The sequence below is a fragment of the Monodelphis domestica genome, chromosome 3, assembly GCF_027887165.1.
Source record: "Monodelphis domestica isolate mMonDom1 chromosome 3, mMonDom1.pri, whole genome shotgun sequence".
Classification (NCBI taxonomy): Eukaryota; Metazoa; Chordata; class Mammalia; order Didelphimorphia; family Didelphidae; genus Monodelphis; species Monodelphis domestica.
In genome coordinates, this window is record NC_077229.1 from 171,273,500 (window position 1) to 171,298,052 (window position 24,553).

Consider the following 24,553-nt stretch of genomic DNA (forward strand, 5'->3'; position numbering starts at 1 on the left):
CAAATACGGTCAGTTGTTTTCCTTGAAAAGACAAGCTCACTTCATTCATTTTCAATAAAATGTTTGCCAAATATGCAAGGCTGAATAACCATGGTTTGCCAGTTATACTTTCAAGTAAAAATGGTGTTCCATGAAAAAAGCAAATAGTGAGAACTTCTGGAGAAAACCATCAGATGTGGTTGGTAGCAGAATTGCTTCAGGCATTACTTCCCACCTTGTCCCATGAAATTCTAAAAAGGTGTGTACTAAAGGGTAAAGATTTAATATAATTAATAATTTGTGTTGCTTCATGAAGGGCATTTTAAAGTGCAACTGGCTTAAAAAAAACCCACTCTAAAAAAATACTTCAAGTGTGAGCCACTGAAAAATACAATGACCACTACATGGTTTGGATGCCACTTGCCTTGATTCATGCTAAGATGCCCAGTGCTTTTATTTATTTTTGCTTTTCTACCATTAGCACAAATGTTGATTAGTTGTTCTAGGAAAAATGAGATTCAAAAAAGTCATTCAACAATGAATATTTTGTTACTACTTATGTTTGTTGCTAAACATTCAACTAAAAGAAGTTTATCTTCATTGATTAGTTGGTGCTGGTACTAGACAAATTTAGGCAAAATACAAAGTCCAGCCACATATGTAGATCTGTTTGTTTGATGGCAAATGAAATATTAACTGAATTTTCATGTTTGTAACTAAAATTTTAATTCACAGGCCTCTGGAAAATTTCACTGTTCACTCATGAAAGAATGAGAGTAAAAATGGCAAATAATATCATAATACTATTATGAAAATAGCTTTGACCTTGTAGACCCCCTGAAAAAAATCTTGATTTCTGCAAAACACTTTGAGAACTTCTGTACAAAATGGTAATGCACTTAGATGGAATTGAAATTTAGCTGAAGGGTCAGACCCCAAAAGAAGTCATAAATAGCTCTGGCTCAGTGTCAAACTTGGAAAAGGTCTCTAGTGGAGTGCTACAGGGGTTTATCTTTGGCTCTGTGTTGACTGACATTTTAATCCATGTCTTGAATGAAATAATGGATGGTATGTTTATCAGATTTGTGCATGACCCAAAACTCAGAGGCACATTTAGCAAAATGGGTGATAGAATCAGAAACCAGAAAGATCTTGACAGGATTAGAATACTATGTAATCTAAAAAGTTCATATTTAATAAGACTAAATATAAAGTCTTATGTGTAAGATGACTTTGCCAGGATAAAATGTGGGAGACAGGGTTAGATGGAAAGGCATGTGAAAAAGATATATGGGTTTTACTTACCATAATGTGAACTTGGTCTACATTTAAATGCAGGGTAGCATTTAGGACCAGGGAGATGATTGTCCCATTACTTGGTCCTTTATACCTGGAATAACATAATCCTAGTTCTTCCTGCTGAAATCCTTCTCTTCTTTCAGCTCCCACTCCAGGTGCTACTTTCTCTATGACTCTTCCCCTTGTCTACTCTGTCCTGGCCATACCACATCTAGAATATTATATTAAATACTGTGTGCCAAATTTTGGGGAGGACATTGATACAAGTATTGCCAATGGTGAAGGGACTCCAGCTAATGAAGTGATAGGATAAGTTGAAGGAATTAGAATGATGTGTCCTATAGAAGGAAAGATTTAGAGAGTATGCCACTGGTCTTCAAATATTTTTGAAAGGCTTCCATATAAAAGAGAGATTAGACCAGCTCTGTCCTGTTCTGTTGGGAAGAACTAGGAAGAGTGAGTGGATATTGCAGAGATGTAGCTTTTGGCTAGATGTTTAAAAGAATTACTGATAATCAGGATTATCCAAAGGTAGAATGGTTTCTTCTCTGGGGGTGCGGGGTGAGGCAGGGGGTTCTTCCTCAGTACAGGGCTTTAAGCTTTGGCTGGACACATGACTTTGAAGTTGACTTCTACTCCATGATTCTGCAATTCTCCTTTATTTTGAGTTCTTTGAACAAAAGAATGAATAACATAGTTGGAGGCTCCCAAACAGAGCATCATAATTAACTCATTTGCCAGGAACTCAAGGACTTTCTCCAATCTAATTTTTCAGACTTACTGCTGCATGTTACTGACCTCCATGCTTTTTCTAGTTCAATATTATTGACAGGACTTTCCCCTAATCTCCTCCTATCCTTTCCTATGTCCATGTTTTGGTGCATGCTGTCCCTCATGTTCAGGATAACACATTCCCATTTTTGCCTTTGGAGCCACGTGCAGAAATCTTTTCCTTCCTTCAAGGCTTACACCCCACGTGCTACTTCCTTCATGACCCTTTCCCTTATACCTTGGATTTATCATGATGTTCTACTGGGACCTTTCCTGTGCCCTTATGATGCAACTTGTATTACAATTTTCTGTATATCTGTCTCAGCTTCCACCCATAAGGTTCTTGGCTAGGCTAGGACCATTCATTGTTTCATATTTGTATTCTCAAAGGCTAGTAAGTGCACTGACTATTCAGTATGCCCTTTACAGCAGATACACAGTAGGAATTTAATAGATGTTTGCTGATTTGAATCAATCTTGAAAACACACTTGAAAACAGAGTTGGCCACATTTCTCACCCTGTGGCTTATGGATATTTCTAACAGAAAGTATCAGAGACTGAAGCTGCTATGGTGTCTCCTCACCCATAATTGTTACCTTATAGAATTCTTTACTGACTTATAAGTACTGAACCTCATTCTATCTCTGAACCTCAGTGATCTTAAGCCTTTAGGAAAATGAAAATCAGATACTTCTCTGGAAAAGGATGCATATTCTTGTACTGAGGGATTATAGGAGAAGCTGCTCCCTTCAACCTCACTTCCTCTGCTCTCCATGGAACATTACTCATGAAACACAGAATATCCACCAAGTTAGTTATTGATGTTTAATCCTTAAAAGGCATTTTTTTTGTGATAGCTGTTAAAACTCTAGTACATTGGAAAAAGTGAAAATAAAAATACCAAAGGGTGATGGTGGTTGGTTGTTTTTTTAGTCTGTCACCATGCTCACTGTTTTTACAGTTGTGTCAGTTTATTAGAAAAATAAAACCTGATTGGCTCATATTCCTAGGTCGAAAAATAATTTTGACTGGCAGTTCTGAGTGTGTGCATTGAAAAGTGTATGGCAACTACTTGTAGGAACAAAGAGAAAAACTACAAACACATTAAGTAAGTCCTATTTTCTTAACCTTTTCTTCCTTAGTTAATTGAATCATAAGAGGAAACTGCTATTTGGTTAGTTATGTTTTTAATTGCAATGAAGATGGAAGGAAGAATTAGTATACAACTACTTAAACAACATTGAAAATAAGATTATCAGTGAAGTAATTTCATATTTCCTTGAATCACATTTGCTTTAAAAGCTAGTATGGATGAAGGAACACTGGGAGCAATGTCCAAAAGGACAAGTAAGAGGAGACTATGATTCTATTCTTTGTACTGTCATTAACTGTGTGTCCTGGAACAAGTCACTTTCCTCTTCAGGACCACAGAGTACTCATATGTAAAAGGAGTGGACTAGATGATATCTAAGGTCTCTTTCATCTCTGTAGCAGAGTTTTAAAAAATACAGTCAATAGCTTGATCTTTAATTTTGTGAGTTTTATTTTTCAGGCTGGCAACAGAGACATGGAATGGATTTCATTTTTTTCATATCATTTTCCAGATTCCTCTTCCATGGCCTCATGGCTATATATACCACCAACACAACCAAAGGACCAAGGAGGCACTGCCAAGCAAGGTCATTTGGCTGATTCTCAGCAAGAGAGGCAGACATTCTGTTACCTGTTAGCTGTTGGGAGTAGGAGCATGCATGTATCTAGCTCTGCACAGTAGGTCTATTAATTAGATTTGTTGTAGCATGTCATAGACACTGGGTTAGTGGCAGAAATTATAGTAAGGGGTCTGCTCCATCCCATATCAATTCCTGGGAACTGAAGTTAGGGAACAAGGGAAAGCAATTCAACTCAGGTCAACAAACATCTATTAAGTATTCGCTATGTGCCAGGCATTGAGGTAAGTAGTATGGATACAAAGAGAGGCAGAAAGAAAGTTGTCCTCCTACCCCCACAGAGTGTTTATCTTTGAATTGAGGAGACACTTAGGATTATATCTATAGCTATGCTACACTATTGATCACTATCTAGTTCTCTGTCTCTCTCTCTAATGGAAGTGCTCAGAGAGAAAAAAACACAGAGGCACTTAAGAACAAAGTAGAATTATGTTGTTTTTGGTGTGACAGAATTTTTTCCCCCCCTGAGATTCATTCACACTAGTAATTATTGTTCTTGTTAAAGCATTCTTTTTTCTCACAAGCAAGTGAAACTGGCAGATTTTCAAATTTGAGTACAATATGTAAAATTTTCAGAAGTCATTATGTATATTCTTTAGACTACTAAAATCTAAAAAAAAAAAAAATAGTTCTTTTATTGGCCTTTTGGTAAACTAGGAGAACTTTAAAGCACTGATTTTTCTACAGGATATGGAGAGCATAGCACCATGCACCATTACTTTCAAATTTATAACAAGGCTCTTCCAGTAAGTAGTGTAGCTTTGAGAGCTGAATCTAGTGATCCGTGGTGGTGTTTGTAACAAATTAACTAGATTAGTAAAGACAAGATTCTAAGGCAAATTTAGTTGCAAAGCATAATAACTGTACTGTCTTTCTCATTAGAAAAGAACAGAATCCTAAGAAGCTTCATACTCCCCTAGAGAACCATATTTACACAATTAACAATTCTTTTGCTGAAAAGCTTTTCATTATTGCATGTAGACACATGTGGGCAGTGTAAAAATACAAGAGATGTGTAACACACGGTAAACAGAAAGTAATGATCTTAAACAGGCCAAATCCTTGAACTCGTCATTAATAAATGTCCCTCCTGCATTCTGCTACCCGGGCTGCTGGGAGCCTGTTTTCTTCAAGTACTTCAAACACTGAAATCCAGGAACATTTATTATTTTAATCCATTACAGGCAGTGCTTGATTTAACTTTATTGGTTGTGGTGGTGGTAGTGGTTAGAGTGGGGGTAGAGCAATGTTCTTTTACACATCATTTCAAAAGGGCTTAATTATATTTTATAGCTTGGGCCAGGAATCCTGCTTGTTTTGTGTCTAACAAGGTTCAAATGGAGTTCAGGTCAGTGATGAATCAGAAGAAAAGTCAGAGATGGTTATCTATCTGAAATGAGCTCATCTCCCTCAACGAAAGGCTGGGCAGGTACACCATGTTCACAACACTACAACAAGTAGATTGTCCTGATAATCAAATGTTTGTTTATTAGGAAATTCCCATTCCCCCCCCCCCCCCATTTTGGAAATAAATGTCAGCAGTTTGAATTAACAAGTGCATTCTCCCTCATTTTGGAATAGCTACTGTTCTATGAATTTAGAGACCTTTCATTTATAAGGAAATAAAGTCTAATAACTACACTGCCCTAAAAAGATGCATTTGAGGACTAAAGATCACGCATTGGAGTAAAACTAGAAAAATCTATGTATGTGCTTTTATAAACACACATACCAACATAATGACTGGACATTTTAAGAAATACATCGAAAAATTGCTTCTCTGTTGTACATTATTAAAGGTTTTAGATTATCATTCCCCAAAGATGCAAAAAACTGAAGGAGAGCAGCAGTTCATCTATAAAGTTTGCAAAGCATGTCAATAATTAGATCAACTAAAGGTTCAGTTATAGCATACTGTTTCTTCCTGTATTATAGACAAGCCTGGGGCAGTATCATTAATACTGATGAGTATTATCCATGGTTCTATATAACTATTCATGATTTCATATAATTATAGTAATTAAGTGAGTCTCTATAGCTAGAATGCCAATATTTTCAGAGATGTTTATATGTATGTATGCATGTATGATTCCACAGTCATGAGACTATCTCTACAACATAGGTATATCTCAAATATACGGATGTATGTGTATATATATATATATGTATAAACACATTCTATAATGGAACACATAATCGATATAATGTAACACCTATACATTACAAAAGGTTGAGGTAGAGACCACTTTGAACAAATTTTAAGATCATCTCTCATCAATGTATTTGGTTTTGGGGAAACTTTTAGGAGTTCTTACTTAAGCAAGCTTTTGGAAACCACATAAACAGCCTCATTGAGCCTGCCCATGTTTTCTTTCTTCAATCAGCAAAGCATAGGTAATATGTAATTTAAGGGGGAAAATAGACATGCCAGTTCATCAGTAGCAACTCTGAACCCTGTTATAAAGTAACAGTAGGGAATCTGACCAGGATTAATAGTGGTACTCAGTCCTGGGATTAGGTGGTGTCTTGTTTCATGGACTCTAGGCCATCTGTTCTTCCCTCCTACATTTTACTTCTGCAAAACTATAAACGCACCTCCACCTCAGGGACTATAGAAAGGCATTAGAAGTCTTCTGCTTTTCATTATCACAAGATTCAGTAACTCATTTCATTGTCAAGATAATCCCCTTTTACTCTTTCTTTTGCGCTTGCAGAGTATGCCAAAATGACAAATAAAATCCCAGATGTTACAGACCTGATGAGGTCTCCACCTTTTCTTGAGTGTTGGGTTTAAGCTACTTGGGACACAGCGTCAAAACTGACAGGACCCTGATGCCCACACCCAATATTCATTAAGGTTTGTTGGTGATTTGTATAGCTGTCTACAAGCTGTACTTCCACCTCAATCCTCAGTGGCCATTTAAATGTGAAGTTTGTCCTCTGGCTTTTACTGACAAAGAATTCATTTCCTATTGTTCAAGTGTTGGAAAGAGTTGATATTTCTTTCTAAAAGTAACAGAGGTCTTCTGGGTGCAGTAAATGGCTTGTTACTGCTACATATTATTTTAGGTAGTCATATCTAATTTAATGTTTTATTTCCCTTCAGGCTAACTCGCATCTCTGCAGCATCCAAAGGCTATGACAAAGCCTTAGCAGAGTTTCCTCAAGAGGTCCAGTTAACTCTGGAATGAGCAGCTTGGTCTCTATCTTGCACCAATTAATGGCCAGATTTTATTTTTCAATATAGGAAAGGAATTTTAAGTCCTTTAGATTTTATTGGTCCTGCATTCAGTTATCATGATAAAGGATTTTTCTGCAATGGAGAAATGATGTGGTTAAACATTTTTTTTGTTTGTTTATATGCAAAGATAAGTACATCTGGACAACAGGATGGGGTAGTGAAAGTTATTTAAACCACAACTCTTTAACTATGAATAACTCAACTTACTATTTTGTGCTTGGATGAAAGGTCCCCTTTGCACAGGCACACAGTGGACTGTTCCAACTTTTCCCTAGTCTGATTTGAATCCAACCCCAGATGAAAATATTCAGGATTTGCCCCAAACCTTTCATGCCAAATGACTTGCTCATCTTTCTTTTCTTTATTCTTATCTCTGGGGCTATCACCCACCTCAAATATGCATTTGAAATAGCAAAGTGGGCCATGATAGCCTTGGCCATAATCTTGTATCTATTCTTATAAATCTAAGGATTACTGCCTTACTAACAAAATAATTTCCTAGGACAAGGGGAAATAAGCCTTAGGCTGTCTCCCTACACTGGCAGCATAACATGCCACTTATTATGTCAGGCCCCAATTTGTAATCAGACATCTCTTTAAAGAGGGTCTTCCTGAAACACTCAGAATGTTAAAGTTGTTTTTAAAAAAAATTTAATCATCAAAATATATCTGCTGATAAAACAGTTTGGATTCAACTGGCAGCAAGTGAAATGTTAACTATTCTCCTACTATAGTTTAGAAAATGATGGTAATGTTTTCTAAAAACTAGATTTTATTACTAATAACATGATCACAGGAATTTCTGCAGTACTGTAAGTCAACTTTTAAAATATGATCATTACATCAAGTAAAACCAGATCACTAGAGCCACTACACCAAAGGCACAGAGGAGACTCTAAGTATTATAGCAGAAATACGAATCAGGTTATTAGAAGTCATTGTTGCACTACAACCTGGAGAGTTAACAACAAAAAAAGGGGGGGGGGGGAGAATCATATCCCTTGAATTGAGGTTGCAAAACAGCCCAGTAAATATGCTGAGAATGGTGGAGTTGTCTCCAGAAAGCAGAAAATATTTAGCTGTAGAACCAATTATTCCATTTCATTTTGCTCAAAATAGTAAAAATAATAAAACTAAACACTCACAAACACTATTTTTTAAGGTTTTGGCTAAGAAAGAAGATAAAATGGAAGAAAATGTCTTGTGGGGAAAAAAATATCTCTTACTCTTCCAAACTTTTATTTCCCCCTACTCCTTTCCAGTCCCCGTCCTCCCCAAAGTTGATGTTAATTTAAAGGATAAAAAATAAAGTCATTAGGTAAGGTCAGAAGATTTTGTTGTACCTCTTGCAAGTGAGGAAACATGCTTACAACACGTTCTCAATTGTGTTTTTCCAAATAATACTTAGCACACAAGATTCCTCTAGCATTACAAATCCATTTCAGTTCTAAATTAAAACTCATCTGGAAAAGGGCCGTTTACACTGTTTATATAACATTGTCACATAAAATGTGTAAAAAAACATATTTCCCTAAAAATAGCTTGCGTAAGTAAGGGATTAGAGTAGTTTCTGCTGCTATAATTGTTCCTTTGTAGTTTTTTCCATGATGTTTTTGCACAGTGTTTTTGACTGTGTTTATTAAAGTCAGCACATCAAAAAGGATCAAAGAGAAAGCGAGTGAGAACCAAAGAAACCCCAAGTGTGTTGTCTCATTGGGGAGTTATGCAGATTCACGTAAACAAGTGCAAATTGTTGAGGTTTTAATGAAAATTTTCTACAATTATTTTATCTTAAGTCATTCTATACAATAACATCTGTACAACAGATGGCCATACTATACCAAAGTAATACTTCTTTTTCTTTTTCTGTTTTAACAGTACATCTGAGATGACTACTTTTGTCACTGTGCTCAATTTGGTTCAGCAAATAATTCGGAAAGCACAGCTGCTGCAGATGGTCACAACAGTTATATGACTGTAAAATCAAAGACACAGTCAAGTATTTGTGTATTAGATTGAAACTATAAAAATCTGACATCAACTCAGTTGAGTACAGAGGTATAGCTATAAAAGTTTGGGGAAACAAATATGGAGAACTATGTTTAAAAAATATTTTAAGTCCTTAAAATTCTCTTTGTAATAAAGCTACTGTATTTTCCCCCTTCAAATATTTTGCCAAAACTACCTTTTTGGTATAACTAATAATTTTTCATTTAAATCAGTTTTATTGGGAATATAAAATATTAATTTACAAAACACTCTATGGCATACTGGAATCGATATTCAAATGTTATTTTAATGCTTAATTAAAAAAACACCATTAGTTAGTGAAAACTCTCTCAATTATGATTTTCCAGAACTTGGTTTTAAGTAGTAATTAGACCATATCTCTGCTACTGAATTATAATTGATAATATTTTCCCTGGATGTTTCTTTTTTCCTTCTCTTAAAAAAAAATCCTAAGCATGCTGTAAACATAAAGAATAAATGTAGAAAACAAATCTGGTGTTCTTTAGTGCCTCACAGGAATGTTCTTCATAACAAATGACTATTTCCCATTGGGATGCGTTTTGACATTGTAATCACTTTATTTTAAAATGTTTGTGGGGGCATACATACACATTAAAGAGCTGTTTGTAAAATTTGTTCAGGAGGACTTGTTCTCCATTTTGTAGTTAGCTATATTAAGAAATCTAAATAGAAGAGCAATACAGGTTTTGAGAGTTCTTAGAACCTCCAGGGATATTAACATCTTTTCTCTAGTTGAAGAAGAAAATCTGAAGGTAAAAGATAGAATGAATCTACTGACTTGTTTTCCACAGTACCAAGAAAGAATGAATTTAGTTTTGTTTTCAGCCTCTCTGCTGACACATACTACTGATGGCTGATAATATGAAAGTTTAACAAAGGGGATGGGAATGAAGGGAAGATGGAAAAAGAAAAAGCACCTGGGTCTCTGAACATAATCCTTAAACTCCTCTTTAACACTGTTTGATTTCTGAACTTTTCTGACTGTGATTAAGATACAACTAGAAAAGCGTGGGAATGGGCCCAGTTTTCCTGTCTGTATTCCAATTTATTTATGGACAAATCAGGAATTTTAGCCTCCAGCATTTTACAGTCTTTCATATTCCATGAACCTTACATTTTTCATTTCTAACTTTTGAAACAATAAAAAAAATTCACTGTGTTTAGCTGGCTTGGTCACAAATATTTCTGATGAGAGGGAAATAAATCACCTTTCTTGGCCTAGAATTCATATTTCTCAACTACAGGCCATTTTCGTTATCTCTTACTGTACTGTGCCAACTGGCTATATATATGGCTTACTTCCAGCTAGTGTTAATATGCCACTTAATTAATTTGGTCATCAATTGATCTAATGTTACAAAAAAGTATAAAGCTTTGCTTCCAAATTCTTCCATGAAAAATAAAGTGAAAAAAAAATGCTTCCTTTTTGCTGCTTTTGATTTTAGAGTGAATTTCCTGGCATTTTGCCCTAAGCTTTTACAGTAGCAAAGTTAGTGTGATTGAAAACTGTATTTCCCACCTGTGCTCTGCCTCTCACCCTCCCCTCCCTTTGTACACTACCCTTTTGCTTTCCTTTCACTAAGTGAAAAAAAAAATTGCATAAAATCTCAGTCCTGGCAGTAGGGGAAGAAGCCTGAGCTCTTTAATGAGAGATAATTTCTTACTTCCCTATATTCCAATTGAATTTATTTTATAGCATTTCAAATCCTCTGCTATTATATTGTGGTAGATGATCATATGATCACATCCTTTTTGATAGGCTTTACTCTGCCATTGCGATGCAACAACTACTCAAAGGAGAGCAAAGAGATATGAACCTGAGAAAATGATGGCTGAACTTTTTGTGGTAGTAAAAAACTGGAAGCAAAATAGGTGGTCATTGATGGGGAGTTGCTGAATGACCTGAGATAGATTAACTTAATGAAATACTATTGCACTGTAAAAATAATGAAACATGAGGAATTCAAAGAAACATAGGGAAACATGCATGTATGAAGTGAGAGTAAGTAAAACAATATACACAATGAATATTATATAAAAATGAAAAAAACATTAAAATTAAGCAAAAATGTGTCTAACTCTAATAACCAGTCTTTCTGGCTAAGAGGTCAGGGAGTATAATGCTTCCTTTTCTTGAAGAGATTGGGGATAATGGCTGCTGCATAAGATGCCAGTCATAGTGCCTGTGTTGACTTATTTTGCTAAATTACTTTCTTCGATATAAGTGAAGAATCATTGGGTGGGGATAGGGAGAATATTTGGAAATGACTGAAGTAAAAATAAGACATCAATAAACCTTAAAAGAAAAAATGTCTGTTGAACTTGGAATGGCCTATTTTTCATCTAGTACACCTGTCATCACCACAATTCTTATCTAAAACCACTATTCCAATGGAATGAAAAGAATATCATTATATACCTAAAAAGGCAACTGGAAAAGAGAAGTTTCAGAATTAAGTAACCCCGAATAGAGTTTTCAAAAATATTTTTGTGATTTGCTTTCAAGACATGGATCTTGAAAGGTCCAATATGTAGGGTTAGGACCTAAGGGCCCAAGTAATTTACTACCAAATTATCTTTTAGATATTTAAGACCCAAAGCAGAAATTGGCCATGGAACTAATACTCTTAAATTTTAAAATAAGATTATCTTCAAAATTATGTAACTTTAGTAGTTAAAGACCACACACACACACACACACACACACACACTCACACACACACCAAGTGACTCACCAGGTGTCCTCTGTCCTGCCTTGACATTCAGGCTTCCACTGAGGCTTGATAAAGATGCTAAGAGGCATGGCTTCTTAGGATGGGGTATAGTTTCCATGGAAACCACTATCTGGGCAGTATGGACAGAAATTTTCTGAAAGTAGGAAACAGCTCTCCACATGTTTTCTTGAACTGGAACCTTTTGTACTCCATCAGCATGTCCTACAGGAACAGATGACTTTCCATGGGAACATTTGGATGCTAATAGCTCATCCTTGTTCAGGACGGTGTCTGACAGAGCTGAAGTCTCTGTGCTGCCCTCAGAGCCATTAGCATTTGTGATCTTCTTCAGAAAATGGTTTATTTGATCTAGTTTGACAAAACTCAGGTTTGCCTTCAAAGGTTTTGATATATCCAAATTTACATCCGCTGTAAAATATAAAGAGACAAGAAAATCACTGAAGCTAGCTAACTGAATGAAAACTTTTTCTTGCATGTCACAATGCTATGAATGCATCCTAAGATCACATTAGATTTTGTAATAATGACACAATTAAAAATAAATATTTATTAAGGAATACTGCCATTCCAAAGTCCAATAGAATTCCCAGTTCCTTATCTTTCATATGTTTAATCAGTCTTTTCCCATATTTTATATGAGTAATTCCTTTATGAAGCATTTTCCTGAGGATGTATAGTCTGTCCTCTTTTCTTCTCTCTCTAGCCTCTTGCTTGGCAATCTCAATCATTCTTCAAGGATCCAACTATCATTTCTATGCAGATGATTCCCAGACCTCTATCTTTAGACCTGACCTCTCCCCTTTGAGTTCTAGATCTTTATCTTCAACTGTGCTTAAGGGGAATCTTTACTAATAAGACTCTTGGAACCTGAGAGTTTGAAGGGACTTTGGGGGGTGTGATTTAATGTAATACATATCCTAAAAAGGATGACCCCTAGAACATACCTTGTACTAAGTGATCATCCAGCATCTGCTTGAAGCTCCTCAGTGAGAGGGAACCCAAGGTCTCCTGGGGCAGCCCATTTCACTGTTGGATAATTCTAATTGTTAGGAAGATAATAGCTTTCGGGTCATGGCCACTTGGGTATGATGCTAACATCTCAAACTGACTATGCCCCAAACTGACCTAATCATCCTTTTCCATAAATCTCCTATAACTTTGGACTTTATTCTTTTCTTTGTAGCAACACTATTCATCTTGTTTTCCTGGGATTGTAATATTGAGATTATATTTGGCTATTCCTTTCTCTTACCTCTCATATACATATACTGAGTCCTGTTGAATATTCTTTCGCAAAAGATTGCTAGATAGTAAGTTTCCCTACTTCTCCTGCCCTTACCCTGGTACAAGCACTCATGGCCACCTGCATAGACTGTTGCATCAGTAGAATCTTCTCACTCTCATTCTTCATATCATTACCAGAAAAAATAATTCTTAGTGATATATTTGGATCACTAAAGCCATCTTACAACAGATCTACTATTTCTTACATATTGCAAACATATTGATATTTCCAAAGATCTTGTAAGAATTTGCAACAAGAGCATATTATTCAATTCAGAAAATATATATCAAAGGCCATGGCTGTCTGAGGTTCCATTTCCATGTTCCTTATTTTTCATACTTAGATTTAACTCCTTAAATCTTTTCCCATATTTTATATATGTAGCTTCTTTATAAAACATTTTTCTAAGGTTTACTCTTGGGCTCAACTGTCTTTAATGCTTCTCCATTGCCTATCAAATAAAATCCGAACTCTTCTGCCTGGCATTCAAAGGTTCCTACAACTTCTTGATGCCCTTAATTCCCAGTTTTTTCTAATCCATACTGTGCCTACACAGAGAATTCTACCTATTTCCCTAGTAGGTCACTCTCTCCAATAGCCAAAGCAGATAACTTTCTGCCCTGGCTATTCACTCAACTCCAATAACATTCTTTTTCAAGCAGTTCTTTATGCTTGGAAAATCATCCCTTCTCCACTTATTTTTTCTGTCAAATTCCTCCCTATATCTCCTAAAGTTCTATTCAAATGTTACCTCCTTTAGAAGGTTTTTCTCCTACTGATTCCCTCAGGTTAATGGCTTCCTTCTAAACTCATACACATAACTTTGTTGGGTGAGTTATCATATAATACCCCATTAATACACTATATGTGAGTTGAGGGCAGGAAACATACTTTATCTAAGATTTTCATCTCTCTTGTGACCTAGGGCAGTGCTCTGTCCATAGGAGGCATTTGATATATATCTGTCCTTGCTTGAGTATGGGACTCTTTCAAAAATATGCAGGAGTTAAAAAAGCAAATGTAAACTGATGATAAAGGATGGCAATAAATAACCATGGTCAATCAGTAGGATACACATTTCTTAAGATATCTCCTTTGTTCCAGGAACTGTGCTCAGCACTTGGGATATAAAAAAACTCACTATAGTTCCTGAAGAGCTCACATACAAACAACTTCATACAACATTCAAACAGTTATTACAAATAAGAAGCATGGAGGATTATAAGCTTTAGATATAGAAGGGTTTGTAGGGATCATCCAGTCCAACTCATACTCTTTTATAAACAAAGAAATTAAATCTCAAAGAAGCTACATTACTTGCCCAAGGTCACATAGTAAATAGTAGACCCAAGATTCAAACTTAAGCCTGCTAATGTCAAATTCAGGTCTCTTGACACTAGCCCTCAATTCAGCCTGCTTTCACCCACCACCACTAAAGGAAACAGCTGAAAGAAAATGCAATTTCTCCTCTCTCTGTCTCTGTCTCTCAACTGCTATCACCTACTTGGGAACATGAAGAAAATCCAGCACTTTCCCCAAGCTCAGCTCCTTATAAGGGAGGGAGATGACTGGCTTCTGAAGCAAGGCACAATTCATCCTATTGCCCTCTCTCCCTTCTCTGTGGAAAAGCTATCTTGAGCATACTTCTTATTGGACCTATTTGATTTCTACCTCTCTTCTCACTTCCTCTTCCTTGGCGTAGTACCTTGACTTTATTCTTCTTGAACTTGGCTCTATTTCAGGCTATTGAATAATATTCCAATGTGTTAGTAACCCTCTTCTCATTAACTCTAATTGTTATATAACTGTTATCTAATAATTCAACAAGAATATTATGAGAATATAATTCTATTCAGCAATCAAGTATTAAATACAGGAACTCCACTAAATGTCACCCTAGGCTGGAATAGACTTCTCCAGTTTGTCACATATCCATGTAGTAGCAATGATATGGTCTTGGCAAACGATTCAATATTATAGAAGTGAAACCTCAGAGGGGGAAAAAATTGGTCTTTAGAAAATTGCCAAGAGAAACCTCTACTAGCATATGGAAACATTTCCAGGCTGCAAGTTATTCTGGGAGGTGAAGCAGTTGGGAGGGGAGAGGGCTGAAGAACAGAAAAAAACAACAACTATGTGATCTTCAAATACTGTCAAATAAAATGCACTTTCAAATGTTGCTAGGGATAGCCAAACACATTTTTGCTAGTAAGAAATATTCTGCACATATTAAAAAAAACACACCAAAAACCAAAACACGTTCCTGGGTGACAGGATGACCACAACAATGAAAGTGCAGAGAACTTCTTCTAGAATTCCCATATCAGGACTTCTCTTCTACCTTCTGGCTGCTTGTGGGGGTTATCAATAAAATGCCCACCTTCAATTGTCTATTCTATTCTTTAGTTTTCAAATACTCAATTTAATGCAAAGATTATTAGCATGTCAATGCTAATTATTAGTAGATAATTATTATATGCTAATCGTGATTAGCATGTTAATGCTGACAATAATTATTATTACTTGAAACCCTCAAAAAAGGAGTCCAAAGCTCTCACTGCCTGAACCTATAGAAAAGATAAAGTGGGGAGCCCTGAGAAAACTGGTCAAAGTCTTACTAAAACCGTCTGTGCTATTATTGTCATTGTCATCATCATAATCATTACTGCGTGATCCAAACACTTAAACTTCAGTTAACAGATTACAATGATAACTGATAGTTATATGGTTTTTAAAGTCTGCAAAATGTTTAACACACATGATATCAACCGATCCTCATAAAAGTCACCTAAGGTACATATTAAGCATTATTATTATCCCCATTTTAGAGTAGAGGAAACTAAGGCTCAAAGTGATGAAATGCTTTCAAAGATTAGATGTAAACACAAGTGTTTCTGACTCCAGGTGTAGTTCTCTATCCACTATGCCAGAACATTTCTCAGAAACCTTAGGTCCCCAAAAAGGTAAGGGTTTTTCTGGGCATCATGTAGTCCAGAAGGTTAAGAGTGGGGTCTGAGGCCCAGCTCTTCAGACTCCAAGACTAGTGTTCTTCCATCTCTGCCAGGCTAGGATGGAAATGACTACTTACCACATCATGTATTCATGCTTTAAAATTTTATTTTGCTTTATATTTTAATGATGAAAAATGCCTTAGCAAATTTGAACCAAAGTTTTAATGTTGGAATTTCTGGCATAATGACAAGCTATCAAGGAAAATATTTTTGGAAAGAGGCAGAGTGTTCTGAAAGATTCTCAAATTACATCAAATGGTCACCTCCTCTGCTTAAGAAGGCATAAAGCTGTATTTTAAGCCCCTTGACTTTAAAATATGAGGTAAGTATCAGCAAATGGTGTTTCAAGAGCCACAGACAGTTCTTTAAGTACATATTTATGAAGACATCTGAAACTATGTGCTGACATTTCATTAATTTTCAAAAGCACTATATACTATACTATGAGCAACAAATCTATAGTCTTGGAAACAAGTAGAAGTAATAGCTCTCAGTTTCTCCTCTTTGCTAACTGCTTGAAATGTAGAACCTCCAGGGAAATACTACACTTGGTCCTCTTCTTAGCTGATATTCCATTTCTCCTAGGACTTGCTGCACCTATGCTTTTCCCCACCCCAAACTCTGTCTACTTTTGTTCCTTCCCATCTTATACCCATAATTTGGTTCCTGAGAGTTAGTTTTCCTCCCTCAGCCTCATTTCCAAGATGACTTCTGTAATGAAACTCATTGGATCAATGTGCTAATAATTTGTTGTCTTTCATTCATGTCCATCTCTTTGTAGCCCCATTTGGGATTTTCTTGGCAAAGATACTAGAGTGATTTACCATTTCCTTCTCTAGTTCATAATGAACTGAGGCAAATAGAGATAAGTGACTTATCATACATACAGGAAAAGTCTGAGGTTGGATTTGAACTCATCTTTTTGGTTCTAACCCTAGTGCTCTACCCACTGTGTCACTACTAGAGACTGCTATAAGGAGTTCCTTGTGTATAATTGGAAATCTGTTGCCCTAAAAAACTACATTTCCCAGGAGCCCACTGAATTCCTGTCATTATATATTTCCTGTAGACAGGGGATATTAGGCAGTGCCACAGGTCCCAGGTCTCTTTGGCTTCCTGTCATGAGTGTGGTGGTGGTAAGCAGGGATTTTGAACAGGTTGATTAGCCATGGGCATGTGGTTTATTTTTAATTTTGTATCCCTTTTATTTCTTTACTTCTAATGATCATTAATAAATCTCTTAAATTATAATATTTTTATTATTGAACATTAAATTTAAAATTTAAATTTTTGGTGACCAGAAGTTGGAGAAAAGAATTCTCAATTTTTAAACATACATTAGATAAAATTTTTTAAGCCACATTTCTCCTGTCATGACTTTTTGCCCCCAAACTCCCCCCCCAACCCCACAAACTCTGAGAGAACTCCAAACTCTCTTTGGAAGTGCTGCCTTACTTCTGAAGTCCCTACTTTTTGTGGTCACCCACCCTACCAGCCCGGCTGTTTTAGTTTGAGGAAATTGGCAGACAGGATAAGTCGCTTCTCTCACCCATCTGCTTGAGTAGCATCCCTTCCTGCTACTTCTGGCATTACTGTTGCCAATCTAGTCCTGGGTTGTCCCAGCCATCCACTCATGATCCCACCTGATCCTAACTCCTAGTAGCCTGCTTCTGTTCCTGATACTGCTTGCTCCTGCTCCTGCTTTGGCCCGGGTCCCAGCCCTGGCTGCTATTGCTGATCCTCTTGTGGGACTGGTAGCTGCTGCTGTATCTTTGGAACTCACAAACTGGGAGTCCTTGGAGCTGCTCTCCAGGCAGCTGGTAAAAAGCAGGGTGTGTTTTCCTTAGGCAACAATTAGCCTTCAAACTCCTTGTCCAAGTGGCAGAGGAAGCAACCTGCTCCCTAGTGTTTTACCTCTAGGTAAAGGGGAAGGAAGGTTACTCTTTGAAACAGGAAGTAAAATTGCAAGCATGGCACACATTATGAATGAGCAGTGCATTACCAATCTCAAATAGCTCCCAGTTTTAGGAGGATTTTTGTTCCTACCATTCCTGGGTGCACTTGTCTTTTCAATTATTTTACCTGAGATTCAGGGAAGAAATTCATTTCCCTATACTCCTTTTCCTTTTGGGCCTGCCCAACCTCTACAATACATCCAATTTGAGATTTCTCCACACTATGCTCAGCAAGGAATTCTCCCTCACTATGGGAGATCCCAGCAGTGTCACAAAAGGAATCCAAATGGATATAGAAGGAGCTTTAAAGAGTTTGGAGGTGAAAATTTTAAGCCTTTTCAGACTCCCTTATTTTATGACAGGCTCTGTATTTTGTTGATTGTCTACTTTAAGGTTTAATTTTGTTGTTTTAAGTTCATACATTAATCTGGTCAATGCTATTCTGTTACACTGAATCATTTTAATCTACTGTATTTTAACTATTAGATATATTCTGTTACCTTTCCCCTATAACTATACTGAACAAAACATTGTAAAAGCCCATAAACAGTCTTTTCTTCCTTGCTGAGCATAGTGTGGAGAAATCTCAAATTGGATGTATTGTAGAGGTTGGGCAGGCCCAAAAGGAAAAGGAGTATAGGGAAATGAATTTCTTCCCTGAATCTCAGGTAAAATAATTGAAAAGACAAGTGCACCCAGGAATGGTAGGAACAAAAATCCTCCTAAAACTGGGAGCTATTTGAGATTGGTAATGCACTGCTCATTCATAATGTGTGCCATGCTTGCAATTTTACTTTGTTAAATTGTCACATAGATGATGGATACACTGTGTCAACCTCATATACATTTGGAGAATTTAATGAGCTAAATATATGAAATTTATTTTAAGGGGTCTTCAGATATGATTTTTAGATTTTTTTTCAATAGCTCTGACTGATCATTTTGCCTGCCTCTGAGTTATTTGTAACAAGAGGCAAAGGGTCCATTTTAGTAGCTGAAGTGAAGTCCAATTATATTCCCACCTCCATAATTATAAAAATGTAAATGGAAGGGACATATCACAGTCTCATACCAGAGGAGATGGGAAGTTTTTCCTAGGGCGTGGTACCCCTAGATGGCTCCCAAGAGGGAGGATTTCTCATTTGTAACTCTTCAGCTTACTCTACTGTTCAACAAGAATTATCTATATTCTTGGTGACATTTTTAGACCCAACATCTATAGTACAGAGGTTTGAGTTTCTACTAGACTCCTCTGCCACATTTTTGCAATAATGGCAGTAATAAAATAAAAAAAAAATCTCAGCCAAGGTTGAAAGATTGCTATACCTGAAAAACTTGTGACAAGTATCCATTAGCTTCTAAGGTTTTTTAAAAATGTCACAAAGTAGACTTATGTGAATTCTAATGATAGTGGGTTTGTTTGCTATTGTCATTAAATGGGCTATTATAATTTTGGGGATTTTGAGACTCCTTGAATATGCATTACCTTTTATACTATTGTTCTTTATAAAAACTGTTACTTTGTAAAAAATCATTTGCACTCACACACTTGGTTCATAGCTAAGTTGAAGGAGGAAGTGGATCTCATTTTTGGTGAGAAACCTTTGCATTCTACCTCTCCTTGGCTGACACAGCGTGTCACTGGTTGTAAGCTATATATTTTTTTATTTTTAAAAGTTTTTTATTATTGCTTTTGCTTGCATGTGCAATAGAGCATTTCAGTTTATTTTTTCTCTCCTTTTTGTATTTGAATTACATGTCAACAGTACTGAGATTTTCTTTAAATTTTTTGATCTTGCAGTAATATAAGTTTAAAATACATTTGCCCTAATGTACAATGCATACCCCAAAAGCTTTAGACTATAAAAATGATGCCATTGATTGTTTTTAAAAAATTATGGGTTTTTGCTTAATTATTCTGATTGATTAAAGAAGAAGGGAATACAAAAAGAGCATTTGCACAGTGCCAAAGAAGCACAAAGCTAAACTGCATAGTGCCTACTGAGCACAAAGTCAAAGAGACCAATCCCAGTGGGATTGATGAAATTTTGAGCCAAGACGAGAGGACTTGAACTTGTTTGGGGTTTGAGGTTGTAGCTGTTTTGACATATGTCAAAGGCAGGAGGTCTTCCTTGTCCACATTCTGCCAAGTGTCTCAATTCTGACTCCATCATGGCTCCCATTTGCTGCTAAAATCTAGTCCCTTTTCTGTCTTTCATAGTGTGGCAAACTTTATGTAGTCCTGGGTATTGACTAGGTAAGTGCATAATTGTTTAAATCACTTTAATTTGGCCCTGATTCAAGGACCTTCTATATAAGTTTATTTTTCCTTTACTTAGAATTTTCTATACATAAGACGTGGATACTTTATGTTTAATCCATAAGTTATTTTTCTCTTTTATTTGGATTTTTTTATGCTTTTTTATTTCTTTTGCCAATTGATTCATATACCTCATAACTCAGCCATGCATCTCTAAGTGATCTCTGTGTTTTTCAACATTCTCTTCAGGGGGGAATGTATTATTATTCTAAAATGCAAAGTTTAAATTCTTTTGAGATTAATTTTAGGATACGAAACATGCTACCTCACCGAATCGAGAAAGTGAACTGTTTGTTGAAGGCACCATGAAGATGCTTGCACAGACCACACACTGCACCAGAAGATCCAGAGTGAAATTTGGGATGTGGTGATTAGAAGTGTGTAGAGTTGAAATGCATTTGTTTTGTACGTATACTCTTATGCTGAAGGGGACTGCCTCCAACTGACTTTATGTCAATGTGCCTAGCAATCATTGGTTTTGTTCTTTTTCCTTTTTATCCCCAAATTATTGTAACTTAAAAGTTGATTATGTTTATAAGATCCATTGGAGAGACAAGTCTTCCATGGATCTCAGGGGGATATGTGTAATTGAAAATCTGTTACCCTAAAAAACTACATTTCCTGGGAGCCCACTGACTTCTTATTACCTACTTCCTGTAGACAGAGGATATTAGGCAGTGGTGTTATGGGTCCTAGGTCTCTTTGACTTTCTGTCACAAGCATGGTATTAGTAAGCAGGGATTTTGAACAGGCTGATTAGTCATGGGCATGTGGTTGGTTTTTAATTTTGTATCCCTTTTATTACTTTACTTCTAATGATCATTAATAAATCTCTTAAATAATGTTTAAATAATGTTAAATAATGTTTTTATTATTGCACATTAAATTTAAATTTTATACTTGGGAACTCTTCCTTCTACTTTCTAGACTACAACAATATATGATAACAAGGAACAATATAATAGGTTATAATGCAATGTAGTATACTATGGTAGTATATAATATATGTATGATGATAAAAATATGATATAGTAATGATTGGCAGCATGGTACAATTGTTATGAAGTAGACTTGTGCTCAAGTCCTCCTTCTGATATACACTATCATAAGACCCTAGCATCCCTAGGTTTATCATCTCTTTCTCAGTGGCATAAGCAACTTTCTAAACATAGTTTCCTTATCTGGGAGTTCTACACAACAATGAAATCACAGGTCCAATCCCAAAATGTGTGTGTGCATGTGCACATATATGTGTATGTCTTTAAAAGTTATATTAAAAAAGTATCATAAAAAAGAACGGTTTCCTCTACTGGGCTATTTACCATGTAATAGTTTAACAGTAATAAAAAGTGAAGCCAGTGTAATGAACCAAATACCACAACTTTCTGGAAAGATATATAAATACCAAATAAAGAATTATCTATGTTAGTAGTAAGTGTATCTGTGCTTTTATTGCATAGTGAAGATAGCCTAGAATGGTAATAGGAAAAGGAACAAATTTCATATAAGTAACAGGAAAAACAGAAAAATAAAATGGTCTGTAGTAGGAAGATAACAGTAATATTAGTGTAGTGATGTTCCTTTTTATTCTATTTTTCAGGTCACTTTTTTAGGACTGTTTTCCTCTGGAAAGTTATTCAGTTTCATATCACAGAGGAAAACTTATGAAAACTCTGTATCAATTGGAACAGAGCTCTTTTATGGTGGTGTGTTGAAAATAGGAAGAAAAACTTTTAGGAGCCCTGCTGAGGCTCTTTCATCAAGGAGATCTTAGAAGACTGGCTGTTAGTTCCTGACGCTATTAACAAATAATCATATTATATAAAAACATGGATCCTAGACTAGATCCTAGAAAATGACTATTCTGGAACATTTAAAAACTATTATTATTTTTAAAAGATCAGAAAACAAGTGATGGGGTATAAAAATTAAGTTTGGTGAGAACAAATAAACTTTGGTAACAGGGAAGAATCTGTTAGACTTAATTTTTTTACTTTTTCATGTGATGTTATAAAATGAACAGTTGACTATTAAATAGAGAAAAAGGAAAGATTTCTTATTAATGACCAGTATGATATAAAAATACTAGTTTCACTTGAAGAATTGAATTTAAGTCCTATTTAATAAAAAAATAGAAATAAGATGTATATTTTTGTATTTCACCAGATTACAAAACCAAGTTGTATTTAAAAGATTTCTATGACAGAGGTTGCATCTTGAGTTCAAAATGTTACACAATACAAAGCTAAAATGGAAATTGCCAAATTAATACAGTCTACCTTGTCCTCATCCTAGTATCTACATTTGTTTGTGGGGTTCACTTTCACTCCTGGGGCTATACTTTATAACATCTGTACACAAATGTTGACAAAGTGGGACTCTTGGAATTCCGACACAGAAGACCCCCTTGGAAAGTGTTGACATGTATACTATATGTAGAATCATTGTAAACACGGGCTGGTGTGGTCCTATTTGAGTGAGCCAGTTCACATGGAAGGCCAAGAACCAGATTAGTAGAATTGGACTAGAGGGGTTGTATTGTACTAAAAAGTATTTTGTTCATAAGCACCAAAGTCACCCAGAGACAGCAAGCAAGTATGTGCTAAAAATAGAAGCAATACAAATTAAATAGATCACTTCTCTATTTTAAAAACTACATCAATATGTGTATGTCCTTCAACAAAATCATGAAGTCACTGTCATATGTGATAACTCTAAAAATTTATACTGTTATTATTACCACCTACTTAAACTTAGAAGTAGGATTTCTCTGTCTCTCTCTTCCTCCTTTTTCTCTTCCCCCTCCTTTTTTCAGAAACCAGAGCTCTTACTGCAAATATTTTAGCAGTCTCATAATGACAGGAAGATTATTTTTACAACTGGGAAAAGATTATGCAACATGAAAATTTGACATTTTGAGACATAAAAAATAAAAATAAAAGTTGAACAAGTCATTTTTGTTTTATTTTATACTTTGGCTTTTTAATTGATTAAAAATTAGTATTAAAATAAAAAGTGGACTAGAAAATAACTATGCAAGTGAAGCATTAGGAGCAACATATGGTCTTACCTTAGGAAAGAATTTTCTTGTGACTTGCTATTTCTGAATAAAAAGTGTTGAAATATAACTGGCTAGCAAGTTATGCAGATAGCTAAAGTGGATTAGGTTTCCAATGATTAGCAGATCACTATGCTTTGGATTTTAGAAATTAATTTTTTCCCTCCAAACCACTTCAATTTCACTAAATGGATTGTTTTTAAAGTTTAGATTTGGGGAATTTATTGTAATAAAGAATCTCCCACCTGAGTCATCTACTTTTCTGCCAGTTCTGTTTTCTCACCATACCCAGAACAGACTCTTTATCTTTAGGTTACCAAGAAAATCCATGCCTGTCAATTATTAGTTTCTAATTACCCTTCAAAACTTTCTGAACAGCTACCAGGACACATACTGGCAAAATAACTATTGAATTAAAAGAAGATTAGAAAAATAGAGATAAATTACACTTATTTTATGTTCCCATCACACCAGGAGATGACTTAACAGTGAAAGAGGAAAAATCATATTGTAATAATGAAATCAGAGAGGGAATTCAAGACCCAGAGGTGATTCCACTAAGTTTATGTTAATGCACACCTTGTGGGGGACCAAAAATCAACTGGAAAAGTTTCCTGAAAACTGTTTCCAGCAATTTTCTCATTTAAAATGTTCCAACTTCACTTGACCCATTAGTCATCATATTACTTAAACTTATGATGTATTTTGAAACCCATTACAAAAAACCCAATGGATTCAATATGGTTTGTTATAACCAAATCATAATACTTGCAAAGGAAACCTATGTAAAGTATTTCTTGCTTTGGAATTTTATTAGCAAAAGATAAGATAAAAATATTTCAGACAAGTAAAGTTTCTTAAGAACACAATCACTTCCTATGTGGATGGGTGGGTATGTCACTAAAATATTACAGTAAAAAAAAAGTGGTTTTTTTCTCCTATGCAAGTTTTTTGAAATTATAATCTAGAGATGGGAAATCTGAGCAAATCTTTCTTTATGAAATCCATTGAATCTAACATCTCACATTCACACAGTGCTTTGAAGTACTTTTTTCACACTAGCCATGTGAGGGAGGTGGTGCCAGGATTACCTCTGTTTCACAGGTAAGGAAAGAGAGGGCCATAGATGCTAAATAT

The 24,553-nt window shown here is 35.6% G+C and overlaps 1 protein-coding gene across 8 annotated transcripts in view; it reads right to left on the reverse strand.

The window, feature by feature from the left end:
* The window catches only part of VPS13B (vacuolar protein sorting 13 homolog B), a 1,055,144-nt gene that overhangs the window by 202,285 nt on the left and 828,306 nt on the right, over window positions 1-24,553 (reverse strand). For all 8 annotated transcript variants that reach the window (XM_056820764.1, XM_056820763.1, XM_056820760.1 and 5 more), the window contains one exon: window positions 11,788-12,195. In XM_056820764.1, coding sequence (XP_056676742.1) covers window positions 11,788-12,195 — 408 coding nt within the window. The remainder of the gene's footprint in view (window positions 1-11,787; window positions 12,196-24,553) is intronic.